The 24,289-nt window shown below is 34.0% G+C and overlaps 3 protein-coding genes and 1 pseudogene across 4 annotated transcripts; 3 read left to right on the top strand and 1 right to left on the bottom strand.

Moving 5' to 3' along the window:
• The first annotated feature begins 786 nt into the window (after positions 1-786).
• Positions 787-4,746, top strand: LOC114747361 (phospholipase D alpha 1). 2 transcript variants are annotated; one of them, XM_028935680.1, is made up of 4 exons: positions 787-903; positions 1,225-1,321; positions 2,043-3,942; positions 4,063-4,746. In XM_028935680.1, exons 2-4 carry the CDS (start codon positions 1,232-1,234, stop codon positions 4,494-4,496), a joined length of 2,424 nt encoding a protein of 807 aa, XP_028791513.1. In that variant the 5' UTR covers positions 787-903; positions 1,225-1,231; the 3' UTR covers positions 4,497-4,746. The 2 variants fall into 2 exon arrangements, with proteins under 2 accessions (XP_028791513.1, XP_028791514.1); XM_028935681.1 differs by having other exon boundaries at positions 787-905; positions 1,222-1,321.
• A 6,327-nt stretch (positions 4,747-11,073) lies between these two features.
• Positions 11,074-12,331, top strand: LOC114747364 (uncharacterized). Its single transcript, XM_028935683.1, has 2 exons — positions 11,074-11,572; positions 11,696-12,331. The coding sequence occupies exons 1-2, from the start codon at positions 11,392-11,394 to the stop codon at positions 11,944-11,946; spliced, it is 432 nt and encodes a 143-aa protein (XP_028791516.1). The 5' UTR covers positions 11,074-11,391; the 3' UTR covers positions 11,947-12,331.
• Positions 12,332-15,384: 3,053 nt separating this feature from the next.
• On the bottom strand, positions 15,385-19,792 carry LOC114747363 (2-(3-amino-3-carboxypropyl)histidine synthase subunit 2). The gene is made up of 10 exons (XM_028935682.1): positions 19,583-19,792; positions 19,139-19,362; positions 18,689-18,797; positions 18,173-18,527; positions 17,824-17,893; positions 17,656-17,723; positions 16,954-17,069; positions 16,758-16,864; positions 16,015-16,151; positions 15,385-15,794 (listed from the first exon to the last, which is right to left on the bottom strand). Exons 1-10 carry the CDS (start codon positions 19,661-19,663, stop codon positions 15,550-15,552), a joined length of 1,512 nt encoding a protein of 503 aa, XP_028791515.1. The 5' UTR covers positions 19,664-19,792; the 3' UTR covers positions 15,385-15,549.
• A 2,406-nt stretch (positions 19,793-22,198) lies between these two features.
• Positions 22,199-23,860, top strand: LOC114747362 (uncharacterized; annotated as a pseudogene).
• Positions 23,861-24,289: the final 429 nt, after the last annotated feature.

The following is a 24,289-nucleotide window of genomic DNA, read 5'->3' as shown; positions in this document are numbered from 1 at the left end:
AAGAAAAAACTCCTTTGTTTTTTTCTGCCGACTTCTAGATCTTTTTTTTTTTTTTTGGGTCCAAGCCGACTTCTAGATCGATCGACCGCAATCAAACACGATCGTGTAAAATAAGAAAAAAAGAATTTTCCGAACATCAAGAATAAAGATATTTCACTTTATAATAAATGAGATGATATATTTTTCTTAAATTCAATGTAAAGGGCACAAAAAAAAAAGTAAACGAAATCAGTGATCATTACTACGAGTCTACAACAATAATTTTTACATAATTTGCAATAATTTTTATGTGCTTTCTACGAAAATGGTTTTACAATGGGGTGCCTGCCAAGTATTTAAAAGTATTTTTTTCATAAATTAAAATAAACTTCTTTTCATATTTATTTTATATATTATAAAAATATTTTTACAAATTATATTTTGATTCTATCCAAATACTCTTTTAACATTGGTTGACACGTCTTCACCGGTGTAAAAGGAAAACAGGGTGAAGGAAAGTCAAATAGCAGGTGAGAAATTCCAACCGTTTAGGCATTGTTTGGTTTCATGATTAAAATCATTTATAGACACATTTTATATAAATTGAAACAAAATTTTTTTCATATATTTATTTTCTATTTTATTATGTAAATTATAATTGAAAAGTTACTTATAAATCGACCGCCTCCAAACGGCCCTTGATCGGTGAAGAGGAAAGCAATTATCTTTTTGCCGGTTACTTCTGTGACAGTGAATGCAAATAGTTGCTTTCTGGGATCCGTCTTTTTTCACTTCTCTCGGGTATCTTCGGTGCACCCCTAAAGTATCTTCTTGTTTAAATGAAATAGTCTAATACCAAAGATCTGATCTGTTCCTCACTACCCCTTTTTCTCTTCCCTTTGATATTCGGATCTCTCTGCACTGGTTAGTCTCTTCACTCTTCTATCTCCATTTCTGGCAATTCATTTCTCTAGCTGTTTCTATAATGAACTGGGTTATTGATGATAAGCTTTTATACTGTTGTTCTATTTATTGAAAGCTTTTGATCTGTCTATCTAAAGTCATGCGCACGCCCATTTTCGACTAACTCAACTGTGATTTGATCAAATTATTGATCTCTGAGATCTTCTTGGGGTCTGTCACTCCATTTAATTCGAGTTGATTTCAGTAATTTTAAGAGTTTTTAGCCAGTTCATGTGATCTAATGCCAAGTGGGTTTGTCTTGCTCTCTGAATCTGGTTGCAGGTGAGAGATGGCGCAAATTTTGCTCCATGGGACTCTCCACGTCACGATCTTTGAGGTGGATAGGCTGAAGAGCAGTGGTGGCAATATCTTCAGCAAGGTGAGAGTAATTTGTCTATTTGGATTCGCCTGATGATTTAATCGTGACACCTGACTTTCAACCTTTGGCTTCTGATGTATGCGTATCCTTTGTATTGAAAAACATGGAAAGAAGAAATCTCTTGATGGTAATGATTCATTAAATTAAACAGCAAAATGGTCTGTCAGCATGATCAGGCATTAGGCGATATAGATGAATGAATTGAACAGCAAAATATGCTGGAGCTTTTGTCTAGATCTAATAACTTATCCTGTCAGGTCAAAATTAAAGCATTCACGTTTCATTAATTGATTTTTAGTGAAGGGAGAGGTCTTGTTGCCACTGGCTTCTGAGTGTATATCTTAGTTGTGAAATTATACTTCAAATGACTCTTTATATGTACTTGTGTTGCCTCAGTATCCCATTCCTTTGTACCAGCCGTGCTTTTGAATTTCACTTTGATAGCTTAACTTTATATTTATGATATCCAGCTGGAGTCTTTCCAATCACGGGCTTGACGGCTTTGCCTTACCTATTCAATAGTCTTGTAGAATGCTATGCTCATTCAAGATTTCTCTAGCCCTTTGCCCTCTCTTATCAGATAGATACAGTAATTCTAGATAAATTAGTAATACTTACGTACGGCTAATATATGTTCAATAGGTAAGAAGTAGTCGCATTATTTTTGCCCCTCTCATTTTCTCATGCATTATATTTGATTTCTTTTATTGCTATTTTGCAGCTGAAGGAAAATTTTGAGGAGACAGTTGGTTTTGGAAAAGGAGTTACTAAACTCTATGCAACCATCGATCTTGAGAAGGCCAGAGTTGGAAGGACTAGAATTCTAGAAAATGAACATTCCAACCCTCGGTGGTATGAGTCTTTCCACATTTATTGCGCTCACATGGCTTCCAATATTATATTCACTGTGAAAGATGATAATCCTATTGGAGCAACCTTAATTGGAAGGGCATATGTGCCTGTTACGGATATCTTGGATGGTGATGAAATAGACCGGTGGGTTGAAATCTTGGATGTGAACAAAAATCCCATTCATGGTGGTTCAAAAATCCACGTGAAACTGCAATATTTTGATGTCACCAAAGATCGCAGCTGGGCTCGTGGTGTTAGAAGTGCTAAATTTCCTGGAGTTCCATACACTTTCTTCTCACAGAGACAAGGATGTAAGATCTCTCTGTACCAAGATGCTCACATCCCAGATAATTTTGTCCCTGAAATACCTCTTGCTGGAGGTGAGAAATATGTTCCTCATCGATGTTGGGAGGATGTTTTTGATGCTATCACTAATGCCAAGCACTTAATATACATCACCGGTTGGTCTGTATATACTGAGATCTCCTTGGTAAGGGATAAAAGGAGGCCAAAGCCTGGGGGAGACATAACAATTGGTGAGCTCCTCAAGAAAAAGGCAAGTGAAGGTGTCAGGGTTTTAATGCTTGTTTGGGATGATAGAACATCTGTTGGTTTGTTAAAAAGAGATGGATTGATGGCTACCCATGATGAAGAAACTGAGCATTACTTCCATGACACTGATGTGCATTGTGTTTTATGCCCCCGCAATCCTGATGATGGGGGAAGCATCATTCAGGACTTGCAAGTCTCTGCCATGTTCACCCATCATCAGAAGATTGTGGTGGTAGACAGTGAATTGCCAAGTGGAGGATCAGACCAGCGAAGAATTGTTAGTTTTGTTGGGGGTATCGATCTCTGTGATGGTAGATATGATACTCCATTCCATTCACTGTTCAGAACTCTGGACACAGCACACCATGATGACTTTCATCAACCCAACTTTCCTGGTGCTGCTATCACAAAAGGTGGTCCCAGGGAGCCTTGGCATGACATCCATTCCCGGCTTGAAGGACCCATTGCTTGGGATGTTTTATTTAACTTTGAACAAAGATGGAGGAAACAAGGTGGGAAGGATGTGCTTGTTCAGTTGAGAGAGCTTCAAGATGTCATCATTCCTCCATCCCCAGTTATGTTTCCTGATGATCATGAGACATGGAATGTTCAGTTATTTAGATCTATCGATGAGGGAGCTGCTTTTGGGTTTCCAGAGACTCCTGAAGATGCTGCCAAAGCTGGGCTCATTAGTGGGAAGGATAATATTATTGATCGTAGTATTCAAGATGCTTATATTCATGCCATTCGACGAGCAAAGGATTTCATCTATATTGAAAATCAGTACTTCCTTGGAAGCTCTTTTGCTTGGAGCCCTGAGGGTATCAAACCTGAGGACATAAATGCTTTACATGTCATCCCAAAGGAGCTTTCACTTAAAATCGTTAGTAAGATTGAAGCTGGGGAAAGATTCACTGTATATGTTGTGATCCCAATGTGGCCAGAAGGTATCCCAGAAAGTGCGTCAGTGCAGGCAATATTGGACTGGCAGAGGAGGACAATGGAGATGATGTACAAAGATATTATTCAGGCGCTTAGGGCCAATGGAATTGAAGAAGATCCTCGTAACTATTTGACATTCTTCTGCCTTGGTAATCGGGAGTTGAAGAAACCTGGAGAGTACGAACCTTCAGAAAGACCAGATCCTGATTCTGATTATTCGAGAGCTCAAGAGGCCCGGCGCTTCATGATCTATGTTCATGCCAAGATGATGATAGGTGAGTTTGAAAGTTGAATCGGTATCCTTCATTAAACAGTCATAACCATATTTCTTTTGCTGTCTTCAAGATATTCTTTGATGGTAGTAGCTCATGGAGCTTCTTCCTCTTATTTTGCAGTTGATGATGAGTACATAATCATAGGATCTGCTAACATCAACCAGAGATCAATGGATGGTGCCAGGGACTCCGAGATTGCCATGGGCGCTTATCAACCCTATCATTTGGCTCACAGGCAGCCTGCACGGGGTCAGATCCATGGTTTCCGCTTGTCATTGTGGTATGAGCACCTTGGCAAGCTTGACGATTCCTTCCTCCAGCCAGCAAGCGAAGAATGTGTCAGGAAGGTGAACCGGATGGCTGACAAGTACTGGGACCTCTATTCAAGTGAGTCGCTGGAACATGACCTTCCTGGACACCTGCTTCGCTACCCGATCGGGATTTCTGAAGAAGGAGAAATCACAGAGGTGCCAGGATTTGAATTTTTCCCAGACACCAAGGCTCGTGTTCTCGGTGGCAAGGCTGACTACATGCCACCAATCCTCACAACTTAACTTATTTCGTACTTGCTTCACATAAACTTTTGCTGCTACAGATTCAATTTCTGGTTTCCTTACTATAGTGGTTTGCTAATGTAATAAACACATTGTAGCGTGTGATTTCTCTCTGTAGATGTCACTATCTAGACGAGGATGGCCATGTCAGTTGAGTTCTTGGTGTTTCAGGTTCTGTGATGAATTGTTGTCGGGTTTTATGACTGGAGCTGTTTGATCTAATACGATGACTCGGTTTTATTTTTCTGTATGTTTTTTTTTTGCTGCTTTACCATCACGTATCTGTTATTCTCTGGCTTTCTGGAATAACCCTGTGATGTCCCAACTTTGCCTGTGTTTGGAAACTTGTCGGCAACGAGCAATTGCAATTTTTAAGACAAAGTTATTCTCCCATTGCACATTTCGATCGAAATCAGAGGATTTCCAAACACGCTGTATCAAATGAAACAACGTAAATGTCAGTTTCTTCTGGAGATATCATATCAAGAGTTTCTTGTACTCTATAAAGACAAAATTTATGGGGAAATTGGGCTGGGAAAGGAACTTGTGGAACTGTGATTTGACAGAGGATTCAATAATGGGGTAAGCCAGAGGTAACATCATGACATGAGTCGACAGAGAATTGAACAAAAGGTGTGGCTGTGAGAGGTTTCGCTGATCTGCTGGAATTTTCCCATTCGAGCTGCCATGTGGAATCAAACTACGATGTTGTTCTTAATACGCAGTCTCCTACACTACTTGGTTGCTTTCGTGTCATGTTCTCAATGAAGGGTCATAATTGTCAGATAGAGACTAATGATTCTAATCTAAACTGAAATTGCAAGAAAATGGGACCAGTGCCAATTTCTTCTGAAAGTCATTGAACTTATATACTGCCTTTAGAGCTAAATAATTAATTTAAATTACAGATGTTTAAAAAAAAATTAAGTTAGTTATATGTAAAAAATGCATTTTTTTTGGTTTTTTTAAATTACCTTCTTTAATTATATGTATTAGAGTTATCCCTTGGCAAAAAGTTATAAATTTGAGAAGCAAAGTAAATTGAAATTTTATATAGAGAATCAAAATGAACTTTTTATCTAATTCTTATATTTAAAACTGTAACTAATATGTAATACTATTTTATTTTACTTTTTAACATTTACCCATCATTTGTGGGTTCAGTAGTAAGAGACCGAACCCTTTTATTAAAAAGGGAGGGGGTTTGGTTATTCACCGCGATTCCTAGAAATGCATCGATTTGAGGTGCTTACGTAAACTTTTGAGGATCTTCCACCCAAACATTACACACACAAACACTTTCCAACATGTTTATTGTGTACATTTTTTTGCTAAGCACATATATCATCAAATTAGATATAATCTTATTTAAGACACTGTTAAATATTAAATGTGACACGTTTTTATTATTCAAATTTGTCAATCATGTACTACGCGCATAAGTTATCAAGGTTATTTTATTTTATTTTTTCAAGCGGAGGGGTTTCTTTTTACAAGGTGGTGGAATGATATTCGCTGAGTTTTTTTTCCCCCCAAATAAAGTTGTTAGGATGATCAATGTCCAATTCACCTTTGGTCTAAGGGAATGTTTGGTCTCTCACAGTTTAAATCTCAAAAAGTCCATTTCCATTATCAACATTTGCTAACAATTTGTTTAGGTTTCAAAAGCTTGTCCAAAATCGCATTTCCTCAACTGATCCATGGCAGGTGAAAGTTGGTTAGCAAAACCTCACAAGGCCTTGCTTTCAGCTTTAGCCTTTTGGATTTTATATCATTTTTATAATCTCATATATATATATATATATTTATATAATTCGACATACCAATTTTTTTGGACCAGGACATACGAAATTTACTGTTTATATATTTTTTAACAAATGAAATTTTATATTCTTTATAATAATTATATATTTGAAGAGAAATATTCATATTTAGTGTCTAATTGTAATTCAAACAAAATGTCTATACCCTCTAATAAAAAGATACATATATGCTTTTGATAACCACGCAAGGTCAATGATCTCACAATACCCTCCATCCGCATACACAATATTTTTATTACTTTATTTTAATACTAGTATATTAATAAGGCTTTCTTCTCCTATAATGCAAAATGAGTTGTACCAATATAATTCTTTATATATATATTAAAAATTTATATATTGATAAATGATTCATTATAATGGAAATTGATCATTAATTAGTCCCTTTTTTCAGAAAGACATTAATCCAATGTAAGGGGGGAAAAAAGAAAGACAATAATCAGCCTCTTCATTTTCGTCCCAAAAATTAATAATTAAAATATTATGCATACCTTTGATAATTAAAAAAAAACCCATCAATTAATCCAAGTGTTTATTCCTCTACTCCCTTCACTTTTATTTATGGCATACATTCTAAGAAGGTTTTCTTAACCTTTAACATATGTCATTTTTCAGTTTTTCTAAATATACCCTTTATAATTATAATCCTCCGATTTTTAATATAGGACCTAACTGTTAAGTTAATTTTAGTTCTAAATATAGGATCTATTTCTTATATTTATCAATTTTTTTTAAATTACTCTTGTAGATACTCCCTCAACCATAATCAAATAAGTGAGGGATAGAGAATATTAATAAAGATGATTATGATGTTTTAGGAAATACATGTCATATTTCTTATAATTAACTAACTTACTTAACTTTCTAAATCTAATCAAATTAGTTAAATAGATCTTATATGAAGGATCAGAGGAGTATTATGCAATTCTCTCTCTTTGACACCCTAATCTAATCAATTTGGAGAACAAAAACATGCCATAAACTCCATGGGCCAAAAAAAAAAAAAACAGAGCCCTGCCTATCAATATGGTTAAAGACTTAAAGGTAATTTTGGAATGTTATGTTAATTTAAGAAAAAAAATAAAACCACTAATTAATTGTAACCTTTTTTAATCAGTTAAGAATATTTATAGCATATCCTCTCCCACACTCAAACACTGGTTTTAGAGGAGCTAATCATGATAATTATTTGGCTTTTTAGAAAGCAAGGCGTACTCAAATACTGTGGTTTTAAATATTTAATAATCATGCACACGTGGTTTCCTCAGAAGCAATAATATTATTGTTGAAAGGGAAATTGTTGGATATTAATATATCCTTATTTGTATTTTTTTTCAGCAAAAAGAATATAAACATAGAGAGAAAAAAGTAATCATGAGAATGTCTTCTTAATTAATACTCCTCCGGTCCTAATTATAAGACCCAATTGACTTATTTGAGGAGATTAAGGAAGTAAGTTAAGTTGGTTATTTATAATAAATAAGTGTTGTCATTCCTAAAATATCCTTGCTAATTAAGTATATTGGCTAAAACTATCATTATTAGAAGGATTATCTTGGAAAAAAATGCATAAATATAAGAGACAAAATGGATTGGGTCTTATAATTAGGACCAAATAAAAAGTCAAATTGGATCTTATAATAAGGACCGGAGGAGTATTACATTCTAAAATTATCCATCAATTTTCTTGATGGAAAGGGTAATGCCTTGTGGTTTTTATGTGACGCGTGTCAAACGGTGGTTGATTAATTCTTCATGCTTGTGGATATGTGTTGATTTTTCATTGGCTCATAGTCAATTAGTACTGATTTTCACTGGTCGTGTGTGAACAGCCGACTCAGATTACATTTTTCTTTTCTTTTCTTTTTCAAAAACCGATTTTTATATTTTATTTTTTATTTTTTTTGGTCCCCTTCAAAATGTTGGTGTCTTTATTTTCATGAGAACTTGAATTTGAGCTTAATAGTCTTAATTTATAAATGATTAAATCGATAAAAATATAGGGACTTAGAATGGCTTATATATAAAAGCCTAAATTAAAACTTGTTTAAAAAAATAAAGATGAAAATCAAAACTTACTAAATTAATTCACCAAGCTTCCGGCATTTGAATTGAACGCTCATTTTCTACGATTTTATTACTCTTTCGTTTCCTTTTTACAAACCACATTTCGGGTATATGTAAACATTTATTGTATTTTTTTTATTTTTATCTTCAGTTAATTATTTCTCATCTCTTTTTTCACTCTTTATCCCTTCCATTCATCTTTTCCAATGTTCATTAATAAGAGTTTTTTTGAAAAACAAATTACATTTTTTACATATTTATTGATTATAACTAATTTTAATAATTTTTTATTAACGTGATTCGTTTAGTCGTTTTGGAGAAATGAACAGAGAGAGCTCTGATTATACTATTTCTTCTTTTTAAAATTCTAATTTCAAATATTTTGATTATAAATTTAAATAAATTAATATACTGATCCAAAATGTCATTCTCGTTAAGTTAATTTCCCCACGCGGAAAAGTACGGATACGCGACATTAGATTCCTTCAACGGACAATATTTAATGGGCATCCGCAATTCAAATTTTAATCAATTCCATGCACGACCTAAGCTTGTAGTTGTATTAATTATTTAATTTTGAAAATTAAGTTCTTTTTTTTTGATAAATTGAAAATTAAGTTCTATTTAAACCAGAAAAACTTATAGACATTATATAATGGGAGAATTACAATGAAGTCCCAAGTAAGGAAAACAATTGAAAAACAAGTCCCAAAAGTTGTCATTCTCACTATAAGACTTGTCATTGTAAGCTGTTAAAATTGTTATTGAGACTTTTTAGAAATTATTTCTCTGTAGGACTTGATTATAATTCCCCCTTATATAATTCGTATTATTTTCAGATAAAGCTGAACCGCAAATTAGTACTTATATTACAGTATTGAGTCATCAAAATTAGGCAAGCTAATGCATCATATGTAAATATATAAATACTCACTCGATTCTTAATATATGACCTAATTGTTAAGTTAATTTTGGTTCTAAATATAAGACATATTCTCATATTTATCAATTTTTTTTAAATTACCTCTATCGATATTCTCCCAATTATAATCAAATAGAAAAGGGAGAGAGGATATTAAAGAAGATGATTTTGGTGTTTTAAAAAAAATCATATTTTTTATAATTAACTAATTTATTTAACTTCTTTAATCTAATCAAATTAGTTAATTAGATTTTATATTAAGGACCAGATGAGTATTTAAATATTTTTACAAGAAATTTGAAAATCTACCGACATGCCTGATACTCAATCAATGATCAAAATCAAATAATCGGATAGTCAGGCAGGTTGAATAGTCCGTGGACAAACAATTCTCCTTTTCATTTTCCAATTCTTAATTATCATAAAACATATTAGAAATATCAAGACAAAAAATCACATCTCAATTTTCTTGATTTCTCCAAATTTCCAGCAATCAGTTTGTTCCATTTTTCATAGACATTGGTTGAAACAAACAATTGAAGTGGCAAGTGGAAACTATATATGCTGCTAAAAAGCAACAATTATATATGTTCCAAAAAATTAAAAAAATGAAGGAAAGAAACCAAAAGAAGAGAGAAGAAAAGCAAGCGTGTATTAGGCTTTAATCATCATTGTTAGAGGCCAATCTCCAACTTCTTTAATCCTCATTTTATAACCTCATCATGGAGGCCATTTTATTTTTATGCATCCATATAAGCATATCGACCATATCTTTCATAAAACTTAGAATAACACTATTTATTTGCAGATAATCTTTAGTAACTTAACTTGAAAAATGCTCATTTAATTAAGATAGTACCTATTTGCAATACTATTATAGTTATTATTTGCTAGTCAATTATTATTATTATTATTATTATTATTTTGGTTGCAATGCCATTATAGTAACTCATGATTAAACTTGTGTTTGTAAATATAGTGATAATTCGCCCTACCATTTTAATCACTTCACAAGTCTCAAAATTTTGATTGTTTTTTATACACACACATATGTATATTATTTTGCATTGTTTTACTAGGAAATTTACTTGTAACAAGAGAGATGACATATGAGGATTTTTTTTTTTTTTAAGTGAGAGGCAGTAAGATCATCTCATCCACCTTTGCAGTTTGTTTGAATCTGCAATAAATAAGTATATTTCAACATGAGTCCAGATAAAATTTTTCTCATATACATATTTATTCCGTATTTTATAGTTATTCTGTATTTTTTGTTTATAAATCATTTTGAATAAGTCCTAAGATTCTATTGTTGTTATGTCATATTTTTAAGGGAAAAGAGGGGGGAATTACAATCAAGTCCCACAAAAGAGAAACAATTATCAAAAAATCCTAATAACAACCTTAACAGCCTATAATGACAAGTCTTATAGTAAGAATGACAATTTTTTAGACTTGTTTTTCATTATTTTTCTTGTTTGAGACCTTATTGTAATTTTCTTTATCTTTAATCTTGGGGGATTAATTTGAGTTTTGAATCATTTAGGGGTAGTTTATTATTATGGTTTTACCCCGCGTGGAAAGAGCGGATGTGGAGAATTGGGAGGCCACTTGCAGAGTGTGACAACAAAATCCAAAGCCGACAAGTCATCCCAAGGACTTCAGACTTGACGACTCACTTCATTTCATTTCCATCAAAACAATAAAACCCAAACCGCAAACCGGATTCAACATTCATTCCCTTCCTTCTCTCCCTCTTCTCTCTCTCTCTCTCTCCATAATAGCTTCTTTCATTTTAGTAAGCAAAGCCCCACTCAAACTCTCTCTCTGCCCTTCCCTCCCCTGTTAGACAAATCCAGACGCTTCTTCTGTCTCAACCAATCTAACTCTTAATTCCTATTCTTCTTCTCTCTTTCCCCCCATTTTTCTTGGAAATTTCTTTTCTCTTCATTATCCTCCCCACCACCCCTCACCTTTTTCCCGTGACTCTTCATTACTTTACCTCTCTCTCTCCCCCCTCCATATATATATCTCTGCGGTCTTCCTTTTTTGGTCAACACGAGTCTTTCTGTTTCTCTCTCCCATGGCTTCTTCTTCTATTTCCCAAGGTCTTGTTCTGACCACCGCTATGCTTGTCTCCAGCACCGTTCTTTATCTTGGTTTCCTCAGACAGAAGACTTTCCCTCTTCCCTATCTTCCCGGCAATTCAAATTCAAATTCCCAACACCCAAACAAGAAAGCTCTCCGTTCTTGCTTATACTCAGGTTACTTCACTTCCCCTGTTTTTCTGTTTGTTATTTCGTTTTCCTTTCTGATCGATGCTTCTTCTCGTCGCTCGCTTGAGAAAGTTTTGTTCTTTGTTCATTTTTTTTTGTTGGGTTTTCCAGAGGAAAAGAAAAGGGAAAGCAGGATGAAGAAGACGAAGACGAAGAGGGTGAAATTCGCAGATAATGTGAAGGAAGAACCCGAAACCGAAACCAAGAAGAAGGATCTCCGAGAAAAACAGGGGAAGCAAAGCAGAGCATCGAGCAGTTGCAGATACGAAATCCCAGAGATCCGACGAATGCCAGAGAATCGAATCGCTTTGTACAACGGGATTCTGAGAGATCGAGTTCACAGGCTGGAATACTCTTGCTGACGATGAAGTCGTCGTCATCATCATCGTCATCTCAAGGCTTTCAGTTCTGGATTCATCGTCAAGAACTGAAGATCGAGATGCCAACAGGTACAGGAAACTCCAAGAGACGAACAAGACTTTGTCGTGTCCCTCTGTACGAAGCGTTTTCTTGCGTTTCGATCGTTTAATTTAGGAATTAATTAATGAGTTGGTAGTAATTTTCTGTTTGTGGAGAGGGAAGTTATGAAAAATCTGAGAGAATTCGTGTGGCTGTAAATAAAGAGAGAGAATAGGGAGCTTGGGCCAACTCAAAGAGGTTTTCCTTTCAGCTGTCTTCAACCCTCATGATGGACAGAGTTCTGTATCTCTTTCAATTTGTGTTTGGAATTACTTCTCTGTTCCTCCACGACATTGACACCAATTTTTTTTTTTAAATTTATTCTCTTCCTACCCTCACATTTCTTCCCTTTTTTTGTTTTTTAATATTATATTTTTTCGTCTTCAGCTCCAAAAAAGATTATACTTTTTCGTCAAATAAATACTAAAATACTATAGATGTGGTGGAAACAAAATAGCACTGTTTTCATATTTCCAAGGTCGAACAAGATTTTTTTTTTTTGGTTGATAAGAAGACATGGTACTTCATAATTATTAAGTTTAATATAATTTTTAATTTTTAAAATTTGATCTCATTTTAACTTTTGATTTAAAAAAACATTGATTTCAAATTTTAGTAATGAAAATCAAATTACATTTTAAAGATTAAAAATTATATTAACTTTAAACATTAAAAATTCTTTTAATATTTCAACATATAAATATACTTACACATGGAGAACGAGTTTAAAACTTTATAACCACTTTGAAAAAAGGATATGTGCTGTTAGACCCAATATGTTTTGACAACATGCTTTTGATGACCCAAAAAAAAAAAAGCAAGAAAAAATTTATAATTTTTAATGGAGAGTTTTTTTTGGCCAACTTCTAATGGATGATTGAGGAATATTATTTATAATATACAGGAATTATACTTGCATTTTGAATTATTTTTACTTGTGTTTATAGAATATTGTTTGATAATGATTTTTTGGACCAAATTTTATTGATGAGAACAATTTTTTATGGCAATTTTCACGTGTTGTTGGAAATATTTTAAGAATTTATTCTTTAATACTCTTTAGGTACTAAATATAAAACTAATTTTATAATATAAATTATATTACAAAATAGTTCTTATATTTAAAATCAGAAGAGTATAATCTTTCTCAGAATCATTATTTTATCTTCCATAACTACCAAGATGGATTTTTTCCCCGCAACTTTCTAAGAATCATATTTTTGTGTCCTGTGATACCCTTTATCCAACCCATCACATTCAACAAACCTATTCTAGTATCTTCGTCAAGCCCCCAATAAAATCTTCCACTCAGATATATTGGTTTCATTATTTATGTTCGTTGGTTTTATGATTTGTGAATTTGTTTGTTTCTATGGCATGTTTAATCATGCTCTTTTGTTTGATTTGTTTGATCTTTTGGAAGAATGGAACTTTCTAATAATAATTAACGAGTTGTACCGTACTGCCGTCGCATTATAAGGTTTTATATTATATTACAAATGAAAATTATTGATTCATCATGTCTTAAATAAAAAGAATTAATACATGGATTTGCTTTGATGTTAAACATAAGAGTTTAATATTCTGGTAAAAAAAAAAAAGAGTTTAATATTATTTATCTCTCAACTTTTTTTCAAAATATCTTTTAATTACATATATACGTGAGTCTCCATCAATGAGGATTATTTCTAAGACAAATTATTAGAAGTATTTTGAGAAAACCAATATGCTCTTCTTTTTTTTTTAACAAATAATCAATATAACTATTTTTTTAATATTCATAAATTAGTTATCTGACTTCTATAATCATAAACAAGAAGAGTAGTATTTATGAAATGCTATTAAAAAAAAAATCTCAAAACAACCCGAGAAAAAAATAGGTGCCATGTTTGGACACTTCTTTGTTGCATTTTCCCTCCTACTTTGTTACTTTTCAGGTGCTAAATATAAGACCCATATCACATACCATATATTTATCTAGATAAAGCTTATTCTAAGTGATTCGGGACTGTTCGAAGAAAATATATGAGAAAAATTTTATATCCTAGAATGCAAAAGTTTTTTTTTTCCCCTCTCCCCCCCCTCCCAGTGAAGGAAAATGGGAGGCTGGTGGGGCCTTATAGCCTAACGGCTGATATCTCAAGTTTAATCATGCATGCCATCTGTTAGAGCAGACAATGAAGATCCGTGAATAGTTGGGCAAGAGCAGAAGGAATCACATGGGAGGAGAAGAACCAAAGAAGCAAATTAGATCACAGAAATCCTTAAGGCAGAAGAAGAAGTACCATGATGATGCTCTGTGAAGATTAATGAAGGCAGCCCCAACTGATTTGACCAACCCAACTTTTGTCTCAAGCCAATCCAATTACCTAACATTCACCTTGATTTCCCACCACTAATCTTCTCCCCTCAAGTACCGATATTTCATGTTTCACTTTCTCATCTTCACGTGTTATCTCTTTCAACTCTCTGGAGTTTCACATATTCCACAAATTTCTCTCATCTCTCATGCATTGGTTTGACTGTTCGACTAGGTTCAACATTTGGTTACGGAATGGTTCGAGAGGGGCTATGATGATTTGAAATATCTAACGACATCAAGATTATCTGGACCCCACGTTCCCAAATTGATTGATTTATGTGTGTTGATGTGTTCTTCTCCAATTGGGTGTAGGTACCTACCTACCCTGCAAGAGTACCAAGTGCCTTGCAGCCAGCGCCTCTAGCCTGTAAGAGGAGAGTCATGGGTTTGATTCTGAAACCGAGAAGAGGGTTCGTTTGGCATGAGCCAAAGGATTAAAAAATTTATACTATGAAGTAATTCTTTTACTAATGACGGGGTATTTTGTTTAATTTGAACCAATATACTCAACTCTCATTAAAAGTTTGATTTGTTAAACAGATACTACACAGAATTTATATAGTTCCTCGGTTAGATTAGATTAGATATGATGTCGTTTAGGACGACCGTGTTACAGAGCCGCCTCATATATGACCAAATACAAGTGATACATTAGGCTCAATAAAATTCAAGTAACTTGAACTTTGTAAATGAAATAATGGAAGCTCCATCAGCAACTGGCTACAGAAGGGGAATAGTGGACCCACTACGAAAACAAGTGAACTTGGCCCAGCAGTGCTATTGTTGAATTTGAATTCTGGAACTCGTAGAAAAATATCTCCACAAAAAATCAATATGAATAAAGAAGAGCATTTAAATATCTCAAAAAGGAATTTCAATCATGCTCCAACATTAGGGGCAAAAATAAAATAAAATTCAGCCACAAAAGCTTGCTGCTATTCAAAATTCAAAATTCTCCAGAACTATTATACAACATGTTAGTGTGGAACTACTAAGTTAACCCAACTCACTAGCCAAAATCAGTACTTGCAACACAAAGCAAGAATCAAGGTTTGGCCCCTCTTTCCCATATTGACAAAGAGAAGGAATATCAGGGTCAGCCCCACATTCATTTATACTCATCATTCATCCTCAACAACTGCAACTAAGTTTCTTGTTGGCTTTTCTCGTCTTCATAGCCTGACGCCCTTCCTTTCCTTCCTATGAAATATGGCTCAGGTACAGCGTTTTCATCGTCAATATTCAGACCCTGATAAGATCTCGCGGCGAAAAACTCTGCTCCTGATTTAGCATCCCTTTTAATTAGAGAACCAGAGTTATCCCGCAACTGCAGTGCCTTCTCTGTAGCATTAACTAAAGCAAGGGCTTCTCTGTCTTCCTTGGCGTTTTCTGATTAGGTCAGAAGTTTTAAGCGATCAATAGTTAAATGGGAATATAGACACTCTTGGTTGGGAATTAAGAACAGGCAATGACAAGTAGATCAAAGGCCACATTTGCTTAATGACAAGTTATTAGCATTATAAGAGAGAAAATTATTGACAGAACCATTAACCATTCCATTATCATTCAGTTACAAGAAAGAAACAAGGGATAGAAAGTCAGGCAATACCATGGTTATCAATATCTTCCACATATCCACCCTGCAGGAATGAAAACCGTGCTTCTTCCTGGTTTCCAGCTTCCACTTGAGGCAACTCTATTAGGTCTCGAAATTCCATTACGTACGATCCTGTCCACTGGCTTCCCCTGGGAACATAAAACACTTTAGCATAAAAATCGAGAAGGAAAGCAAATCACAACTGTCAAGCTTCTGAAAAAAGACACGTCATACGTGAGACATTCAAGCATTGATACCAATAAAGATGGAAACTAGATTCTGATAATTCATTGTATATGTAGTGCATTTTTGGCTACATAAATCAAGATCCTTTTGGTATTATGATACTTCCATTTTTTTTTTTTAAAAAAATAAATATGTAGTATTTTATTACTCATGCACAGAACCATCCCTTTTAATAACAGAAATGACCCTGCGAACTTGTTCTCAGCAAATACGATGTTTTAAAATAAAAATCTACTAAGTTCTGACAATGCAGCAGCATAAATAACATAAAATGGGTTTGACCGTTTGAGTCTCAATCAGTTCACAAAAAGATAACCACAGGAAGCTTGCTATTCCTAGAAAGAAAAATGTCATTTTCCAGTTAGTATATTTATGAATTAAAAAATGGAAAAAATAGAAACGGTGCAGGTGAAGCTGCATGGAACGAAAGAAATGATTAGAATGGATGCCAGGAAAGGGCAAAAAAGTCTGATTAACAAGTTAGTTTGAGATATAACAGGATAGGATACCTGCTGAAAGCTATTGTTGCTTCATATGGAGTAATAACTGGGGCTAGATACTCTTTGCTATCCAGTAGAGCAGTTTGGGCACAGGAGACATAAATGAAAACGTCACACTGATGAAAATCAAACTGTTAACAATAGATTCTTTATTTTCAGTCATAAAAAAAGCTATGCTTGAAGTCTCGAATGAACCAAACATTACCTCAGGAAAGTTAGCAAGTTTAGCTGGGTTTGGTCTTCCCATGACCATAGTGTAGGCCTTCTTTCCTGCCCCAGTGATGAGCTCTTTCATCTGGTGTATCATATGAAGATAACCAGCTGCATCAGCAGTTTCAAATCAAACCCCATTTTTGGTAGAACACACAAGTGTTTATACAGAAACACTTGAAACACGTAATTTTTGTTCTTAGTCATTGAAAAGATAAAAGATAACATGCATGTGGTAAGGGCAACAAGAAGACTGGTTGCAAAGCAAAAGAAACTAAAGTTTTGGAACCAAAATAAAATGAATACGGTCTAATAAAGCAAAAGTTAATATTTATGCTTAGCCATGAAAACATGGAAAAAGAAATGAAGCATTTTATAAATGGAAAACTACTCAAGACGGGAGGAACTAGTACCAGTTCAATACATGAAAACAAGAAATGCACTTTCTTTTCTTTTCTTTTTTCCATCAATAACTACAAGAAATGCATTTTCAGAATTTACTCAATTTAGTGAAAAGCCTAGAGTCTGGAAACAGCCTCTCTGCTAGCGGGAGTAAGACTGCATTCCATTATCAATGACTACAGTGGTATGACGATGATGCCTAAATAATGGATGCAACAATATAAGTTTTCATAAACTAATAGTACTTTGGCAACATCCTTGAAAGGAAGACCAAATTTCTAACGGTAAAACATACCAACACCAAGAGTTCCTACCAAAATCCCAATGATATTTGCATCTTTAGCCCTCTCAACTAGGTAATATCTGCATAAAACATCAATCCAACTAGTTAACACCAGAACTAAATTAACTAAGTATTATTTAAAATATAAGATGATTAAAGTTGAGGACAGTGTTTTATTACCTACGTTTAAGAATCCTCCTCTGCTGAGACAAGTCAGTCACCATTCGATTCTCAGTTGCATCATATCTGACTACAGCCACCAGTATCACAATTAAATCAATGATTTACTAAGAATCTGTAGCAGAGAAGTTAATCAGGATTTACATTTAACACATACTAGATAGACAGCATGAGCAGAGATTTTGCAATACTTAGCAAAAGATTAGATATGACAGTGTTAGATTGTAGGTCAGTTATGCACAAGGATTAATCCCCATGTGCAACGTCTCGAGGCTGCACTGGATAAAGAAGACCACAGAAACAAATGAAGAAAAGCTGCAGGACTTTTGACATGGGGTAAATAACCAACCTATTTCACAGGTATTGAATGTAAGCACAACATTTGCAAATGCTGAATTATCATGTCCAATCCAAAAGATAAAGAAGTCATCCATGCGTTTTCCCTCCGGTAATTTCCAAGTCAATCCTCCAATGCTATACCTAGGCGCACCAGTCTCATTAGAACTGCCATTATTGTTCAAACCATTAGCTGGTTCCGCCAGCCCATTTAAGTTTTTGATATCTCTTGAAGGAAACATAGACGAAGACGGAACATCAGGAAAATGAACTTCCGGTTTCAACTCAGATCTACTTGACATTAATGCTTCTAACGTTGCTGTTTTAATGTGTGGTATTGAATGTGCATATTCCAAACCAAAAAGCACCTGCAATTGAGATGGAAATTGGACCAAATGGTAAATGAACATGGCCGGATAGCTGTTTAAATTATTAAATATCATGCTTCATCTTCTACTCATCACAAATCCAATTACTCTTTCTTCGGGAAAAAAATGAAATCACAGAAATAGTTGATAATTGGTTATACCATGATAGGCTTGCTACATGAAAGAGCATATTTCGATAGACTTTCAACACAGTTAGGTATGCTGATAGAAGCCTTCCCAAAAACAAAGAAAGCTGGTAGAGTTGTTGTCCTGCAAAGATCAGATAGAACTTTGTCACCAGAGATAGAATGTGAATCCTCACAGCAACGTAAAGAGTGCATATATGCAACCGAATTTTGCTTCAGAAACTGAGAAAATTTTGGCGAAATAGGGAAAAAAGGAATAAACAGTAGGATCCAAAGGGAACAATGAAATTGAGAGGCATGCATTTTCCATATCACAGAAAATGTAACATCCTAAATATTTATCATCCCAAACAATTATTTATGCAAATAAGATACCGGATTCATAGCATTAACACATCAAGGCAAAATTCAAAGTTCAGATTGTCTAGCTAAGGAAATCTTGCAGAGATCATCAGGAGTACTTACGGGCTAAAACATGTCTGTCCATAATGAATAACACAATCAGCATTGATGTGTAATGCCGCAACTTCATCAACACAGCAACTACCATACGCTGTGTCTGCCATCACGTACAACGCTACCTCTGTCATATTGACAGTTCCTGTGACATCGACTTCTCTTAGTGATTGAAGACGTTGGCTTAATGCTGCCACCACTTTCGTCGAATCTTTTAGAAGATCATCTGGAAACTGAGAAATTAATAAAAGAAAGTCATTACAGCTGCAGAACAAGTTGAGCATTTTACAGTTCAATACTCTACGATGGGGGTTCTTCAAAATAATTCTTCCCAGTGATATGTTTTGATTTGGGGCAACAAGCATGTGTTTCCATCACTACCAGTGTAATATAAAGATTTGAACTTTTATCACGGGCAGGAACAAGCTGGAGAATTGAAGAAATAGGTCTTACTTGCAAAGCAACTCTGGTGAAGTTGCGGCTGTGGATGAAGTCGGCAGTGGCGGAAATATCGTAGCTTGATTCAAAGTCCATGGCCTAACGCGACAAGCGACGAAGAAACAAGCACTTGTCCTGAACTCCACTGTTAAACACACACAAACTATCAAACTCAGAACAAACGATAACCTCTAGCCGTGAAATTTCTTTTCTATTGTGCCGCAAGGTTGAAACTTGAATGCTTTTGCGCCAACCCCAGGCTAAAATTATTGCTTCGATCAAAAATCCTGCGTCTGTTCGCAACTTGCGAGCATATGATTTTATTAATTGAGGTGGGATTAATAATCTTTTAATGAAAATTTTGCATTTTATGTGAATTTTAAATATTTAATCTATGTTTTGTAATTTCTAATATTCATTTATCATTAACAAATCCAAATTCAATCACTACACAGCCCTACGAATCCGTTCTAAACACCAATTAACATCTAAAACCTCTAATTTCTGAAAAGCTCCAGTTTTCTCAACTTTAACCAACGAATTAACTTGACTAATCATCTATTCTGTCTCGGATAAAAATAATCTAGTTATTAAACTCAAATTTAATCATATCCTAACACTTTCTTACACAAAGTAAATAATTCAGAACACAGAATTAGATAAATCTAAATGGATTAAACACTTATTATGGCCTCATTAATTCATTTAAATGCAAATCAACTGTTAAAAACTTAAAGGTTTGGAATCTTAACTTCCCTGACTTCTTAAAGTCTCAAAAATCATAAATAAAAGGGTAGAAAATAGGATAGGATCTGAAAACCCAATCCTTTCCCCTCAATATGAATGGAGTTTGTTTGGAGTAAGTGCCTATAAGTATGTTCATATAATTGATAATCAATTCTTCTAGCACACTTACTTTGTATTTAATAAATTATGATTAAAAAATTACTTTTAAATAATCCTATCATGATTCTAATATTAAATATAAGACCTATTTCTCATATCTATCAATTTTTCACAAATTTATGAATCTCCCTCAAACAATAATTAAGTAGAAAAGAAGATAAAGTATTAAAAAAGATGATTATTGTGTTTTTAAAAAAAACGTGTCATTTTCTTATAATTAATTAGTTTATCTAATATTTTTAATCTAATCAAATTAATTAAATAAATTTTATATTAAGTATACTATTGCTAGCATCACAAACAATTACTTCAAATTCACGTCGGTGCACTTTCTTTTCCGACGCTGAAAGACGCTCCCTCAGCCCTTTTGGTTCCATATCGGGCCCTTGAATAAATTTTACTTAATTAAATTCTTTTTCTTAACCAATTAGACTTGTCTTATTCCCCCGTTTACTCCACAGCCCATATGTACTCCTATTAACTATTAAGTTAGAGAGAGAGAGAGGATGTCAGGACTTACGCGTTAGGTGCTACTTTCTTCTTATACTGCCTCCTTTACTAATATAAAATTTATTTGATTTTTATTTTGATCTTAAATATAATATTTAATCTATTTTATCTCTCATTTTTATGTATTTATTTCAAATTAGTTCTTCTAATAATAATAGTTATAGTCAATACACTTGATTAGTAAAGATATTATAGAAAATGCATCAACCTATTTATGACAAATAACTAATTTAACTTATTGTTTTAATCTTTTTAAATCAGTCGAGTAGCTTTTATAATTAAGAGCGGAGGTAATATAATGGAACTAAATGAGGAAGAAAGTATTAAATGAAAGCAATTGCCAAGTTGTGATGTGTTTGTGGTCGAATAATTAAAGCATTAGGTGATGTGATTTGGGGAAATCAGACCCCTTTTGCGCAAATAAAACAAATGAAACTGAATTTATTTTGGTTGAGTTTGATTTGATTTATGGATAATTTTCTATTTTTTTTTTAACCATTCAACTATTTCAATCTTCAGCGGTACTATCCAATCACATCAAATGATAGTCAAAGTTGGAACCTCCGCTCACCAGAAAAATGTTTAATTTCACATCTTTATGGATAAAAAATGAAAATATTTAAGGCTGACTGACAAATAAATTTAGCCATTAAATTCCATTTATTTTAGATAATAATTACATCCCCCCTTTTTTCAAAAAAAAGGCTGAACAATGAGCGACGTGTGGGGTTCGGCTAAGTAAACATAAATGGAAGTTTCATCTTCACCACCTAATTTGTCTTCGTGTTCAAACATGATTACCCACTAGATATATTCCACCATACATGGATTAATAATAATAATAATAATAATAATAATAATAATAATAATAATAAAATATAATAATCCCTCTAATTCATATCATAAGACACTTCTTAGGACAAAATTTTTTTAGTCCTTTTCTCAAAGACTTTATAATTTGTTTCAATCAGCATTAAATTTTTTTTTATATATACCTATAATTAATAACATTAGTAGAAGAATATAAATTAATATGATTTTGAAATTTAATGTAGTTAATAAAAGTAATATTAGAAATTACTTTAATCTTTGTGATAAATTTAATACATTTAACTGTTTATGTTGATACCAGTGAATTAATTAGCAAAATAATAATAATAATAATAATAATAATGAATTATTCATTATAAATAAATACTCACTGCACAATCCGCCATTCTCTTTTGGTATTCTTGTGCTCGGAACGAACTTGAGGAAGAAGAGGAATCCGAGTCGCCGTCCCGTCGGTGTCTTGTGCATCAGAAGGGACGCTATCGATTTCGGGAATCAAATCTCCAAGGTACGCTCTTTATTCGTTTAGCCATAAATCTAATTGCCTCTTTCGTTTTGTTTGTTTGGTTTTGTTTCTTCGAATATTCACCATCTGCTTTTGTTGCGTTCCGTTTCGTCGTTCAAATTTCTGGGCTTTCAGCATTGCTTTCTGATTTTTCTTCCTGGAATCGATTTTCGTCCTCTTCGATTCCTTGCAAAGTCCTTGTGGCAGATCTGATCAGGCTCTTGGGTATTTCAGACATTGCATGCATGGGGTATGTTTTCTGATTTCAATCGTAAATGAAAGGGTTAAGCCTTTTTTATTGTTGGTTTTAATTATAGTGGGATAACTTCCTAATTATATGAACTTGTATGCCTCTCTTGAAATGATGAAAGATTAATCAGGATGGATTAACGATCCACATGCCCCCCGTTTAGTTTGGAATATTTTTTTCTCCATGGCCAAACTTTAAGTTTTGGAAATAAGATGAATTTAACTTAGGTCAGAGGTAGACCTGATTGCTGGCTGGCTAAGAAGCATGGGCACTTCATAGAAGGGTTATTTGTGTCCGACGCCCTTGCAGAACACAGTTATTAGACACCACGGGACACTTAGAATTATATAAGATATTTTACATTTTGTTCTGTATCCATGGGTCATGTCACTGTCTATGCTTCCTAACTGGTTGGACATCTTGCTCTATTTTACATTACAAGTTGTTGGGTGTATCGGACCAGTTAAAAAATTGACAAAAGTCTGGCATCCAGCTCATCATCAGCTCCAAGCCTCCAACCATGATGGAGTTCTGGATATGTGTGTGTGGTTGGATAAATTTGGCCATCATCTCAGGTTTTAAATCATTTGAATGGTTTAGAATACTCAAACCAGGATGATGGACAGCATGATGGTATTTCGTTGCTATCTTTGGGTCTAGTAAGTTTACTGTTTATATGTGTGATCAATCTGGTTGAAACAAAGAGTTTGCTGGCTATGTCTAATTAGTTGTCTTTTTGAAGTTGTTGACGATCATTCTGGTCAAATAGTAGTTCCACAGGATGCGATATTCGCCTGAGTGCTTGGCTTCAATGCTTAAGGACCAGAGTAGGAACATAGATGTGAAGGGGAACATATTCATGAGTTGAGAAAGCTGTTGTAGACTCTGCATATTCGGCTTCCTAACACGTTCAATTGATGTGTGTGTAAACCAAATTATTGGTTGGTTATTAGATTGTGGTGTCTAAATATATGGTAGCTTTTTTGAGAAAATCATTTAATATTGTGATTCATAACAGAATTTAATGTGATTGTAACAGAGCAGTGGTTGTGTTGGTTGCTATAGAAGCCCACACTAATACACTGGAACCAAAAGAATTTTCAAAACAAAGCAAGGCTGTGAAGAAACCTAGCACATCTGACGATTTCTGGACCACCAGCACGCATGATATGGACATAGTGCTGTACAATCACAGGGAAGCATCTCATCAACCAGTGTAACAAACCAAGCCCCAGATCCTCATGGTGGGTTCTAGCAAAACATGCAATCCCACTGAATTGTGTAAATCATGGTATCTTTTATTGCTCATGTTTTTCAAGGACATTAGGCATTAAGCATCCTTTGCTTCTGTGCGTTATTGACTTCTTTTCTCACAAGACTGAGATAACGAAGGATGGTTGCCTTTGCTACTTTGTGCATGCGAACATGTGTATTTGCATTTTTTTTTTTCCTTCTCCTTTTTCTTTTCTTTTCGTTTTTTTCCCTCTATTTTTTTTGTTTTTGGATAAATGCTTTTGGCTTTTAGAGACAGCTATTAAAAGTAGGTTGAATGGCCTCGTGATTTAAATTTAGATTTTTTGTTTTGTTTCTAACTTTATCCAGGTGTCTTGGTGTCTTAATTCATACATGACACGCTGATGTATTTTATAATAAAATAATTTTTTCTTGGATTGAATAGTTCAGTTATTTGTTTTTTCAAGGCTTCTAGGTTGCTGGCTAG

This window comes from Neltuma alba, unplaced genomic scaffold (assembly GCF_004799145.2).
Source record: "Neltuma alba isolate B1F8T4 unplaced genomic scaffold, ASM479914v2 tig00005278_pilon, whole genome shotgun sequence".
NCBI classification, from domain to species: domain Eukaryota; kingdom Viridiplantae; phylum Streptophyta; class Magnoliopsida; order Fabales; family Fabaceae; genus Neltuma; species Neltuma alba.
The sequence above is the reverse complement of the archived record's forward strand: the minus strand, read 5'-3'. Positions and strand labels throughout refer to the sequence as shown.

Excerpts from the sequence above, each read along its gene's own strand:
- LOC114747361 (XM_028935680.1), top strand. The coding sequence starts at position 1,232 with ATGGCGCAAATTTTGCTCCATGGGACTCTCCACGTCACGATCTTTGAG. Across the intron at positions 1,322-2,042 it reads GTGGCAATATCTTCAGCAAG|CTGAAGGAAAATTTTGAGGA; the intron begins GTGAGAGTAATT and ends GCTATTTTGCAG. Across the intron at positions 3,943-4,062 it reads TCATGCCAAGATGATGATAG|TTGATGATGAGTACATAATC; the intron begins GTGAGTTTGAAA and ends CTTATTTTGCAG.
- LOC114747364 (XM_028935683.1), top strand. The coding sequence starts at position 11,392 with ATGGCTTCTTCTTCTATTTCCCAAGGTCTTGTTCTGACCACCGCTATG. Across the intron at positions 11,573-11,695 it reads CCGTTCTTGCTTATACTCAG|AGGAAAAGAAAAGGGAAAGC; the intron begins GTTACTTCACTT and ends TGGGTTTTCCAG.
- LOC114747363 (XM_028935682.1), bottom strand. The coding sequence starts at position 19,663 with ATGGACTTTGAATCAAGCTACGATATTTCCGCCACTGCCGACTTCATC. Across the intron at positions 18,798-19,138 it reads GGACAGACATGTTTTAGCCC|GACAACAACTCTACCAGCTT; the intron begins GTAAGTACTCCT and ends TGATCTTTGCAG. Across the intron at positions 16,152-16,757 it reads GCAACAATAGCTTTCAGCAG|GGGAAGCCAGTGGACAGGAT; the intron begins GTATCCTATCCT and ends TTATGTTCCCAG.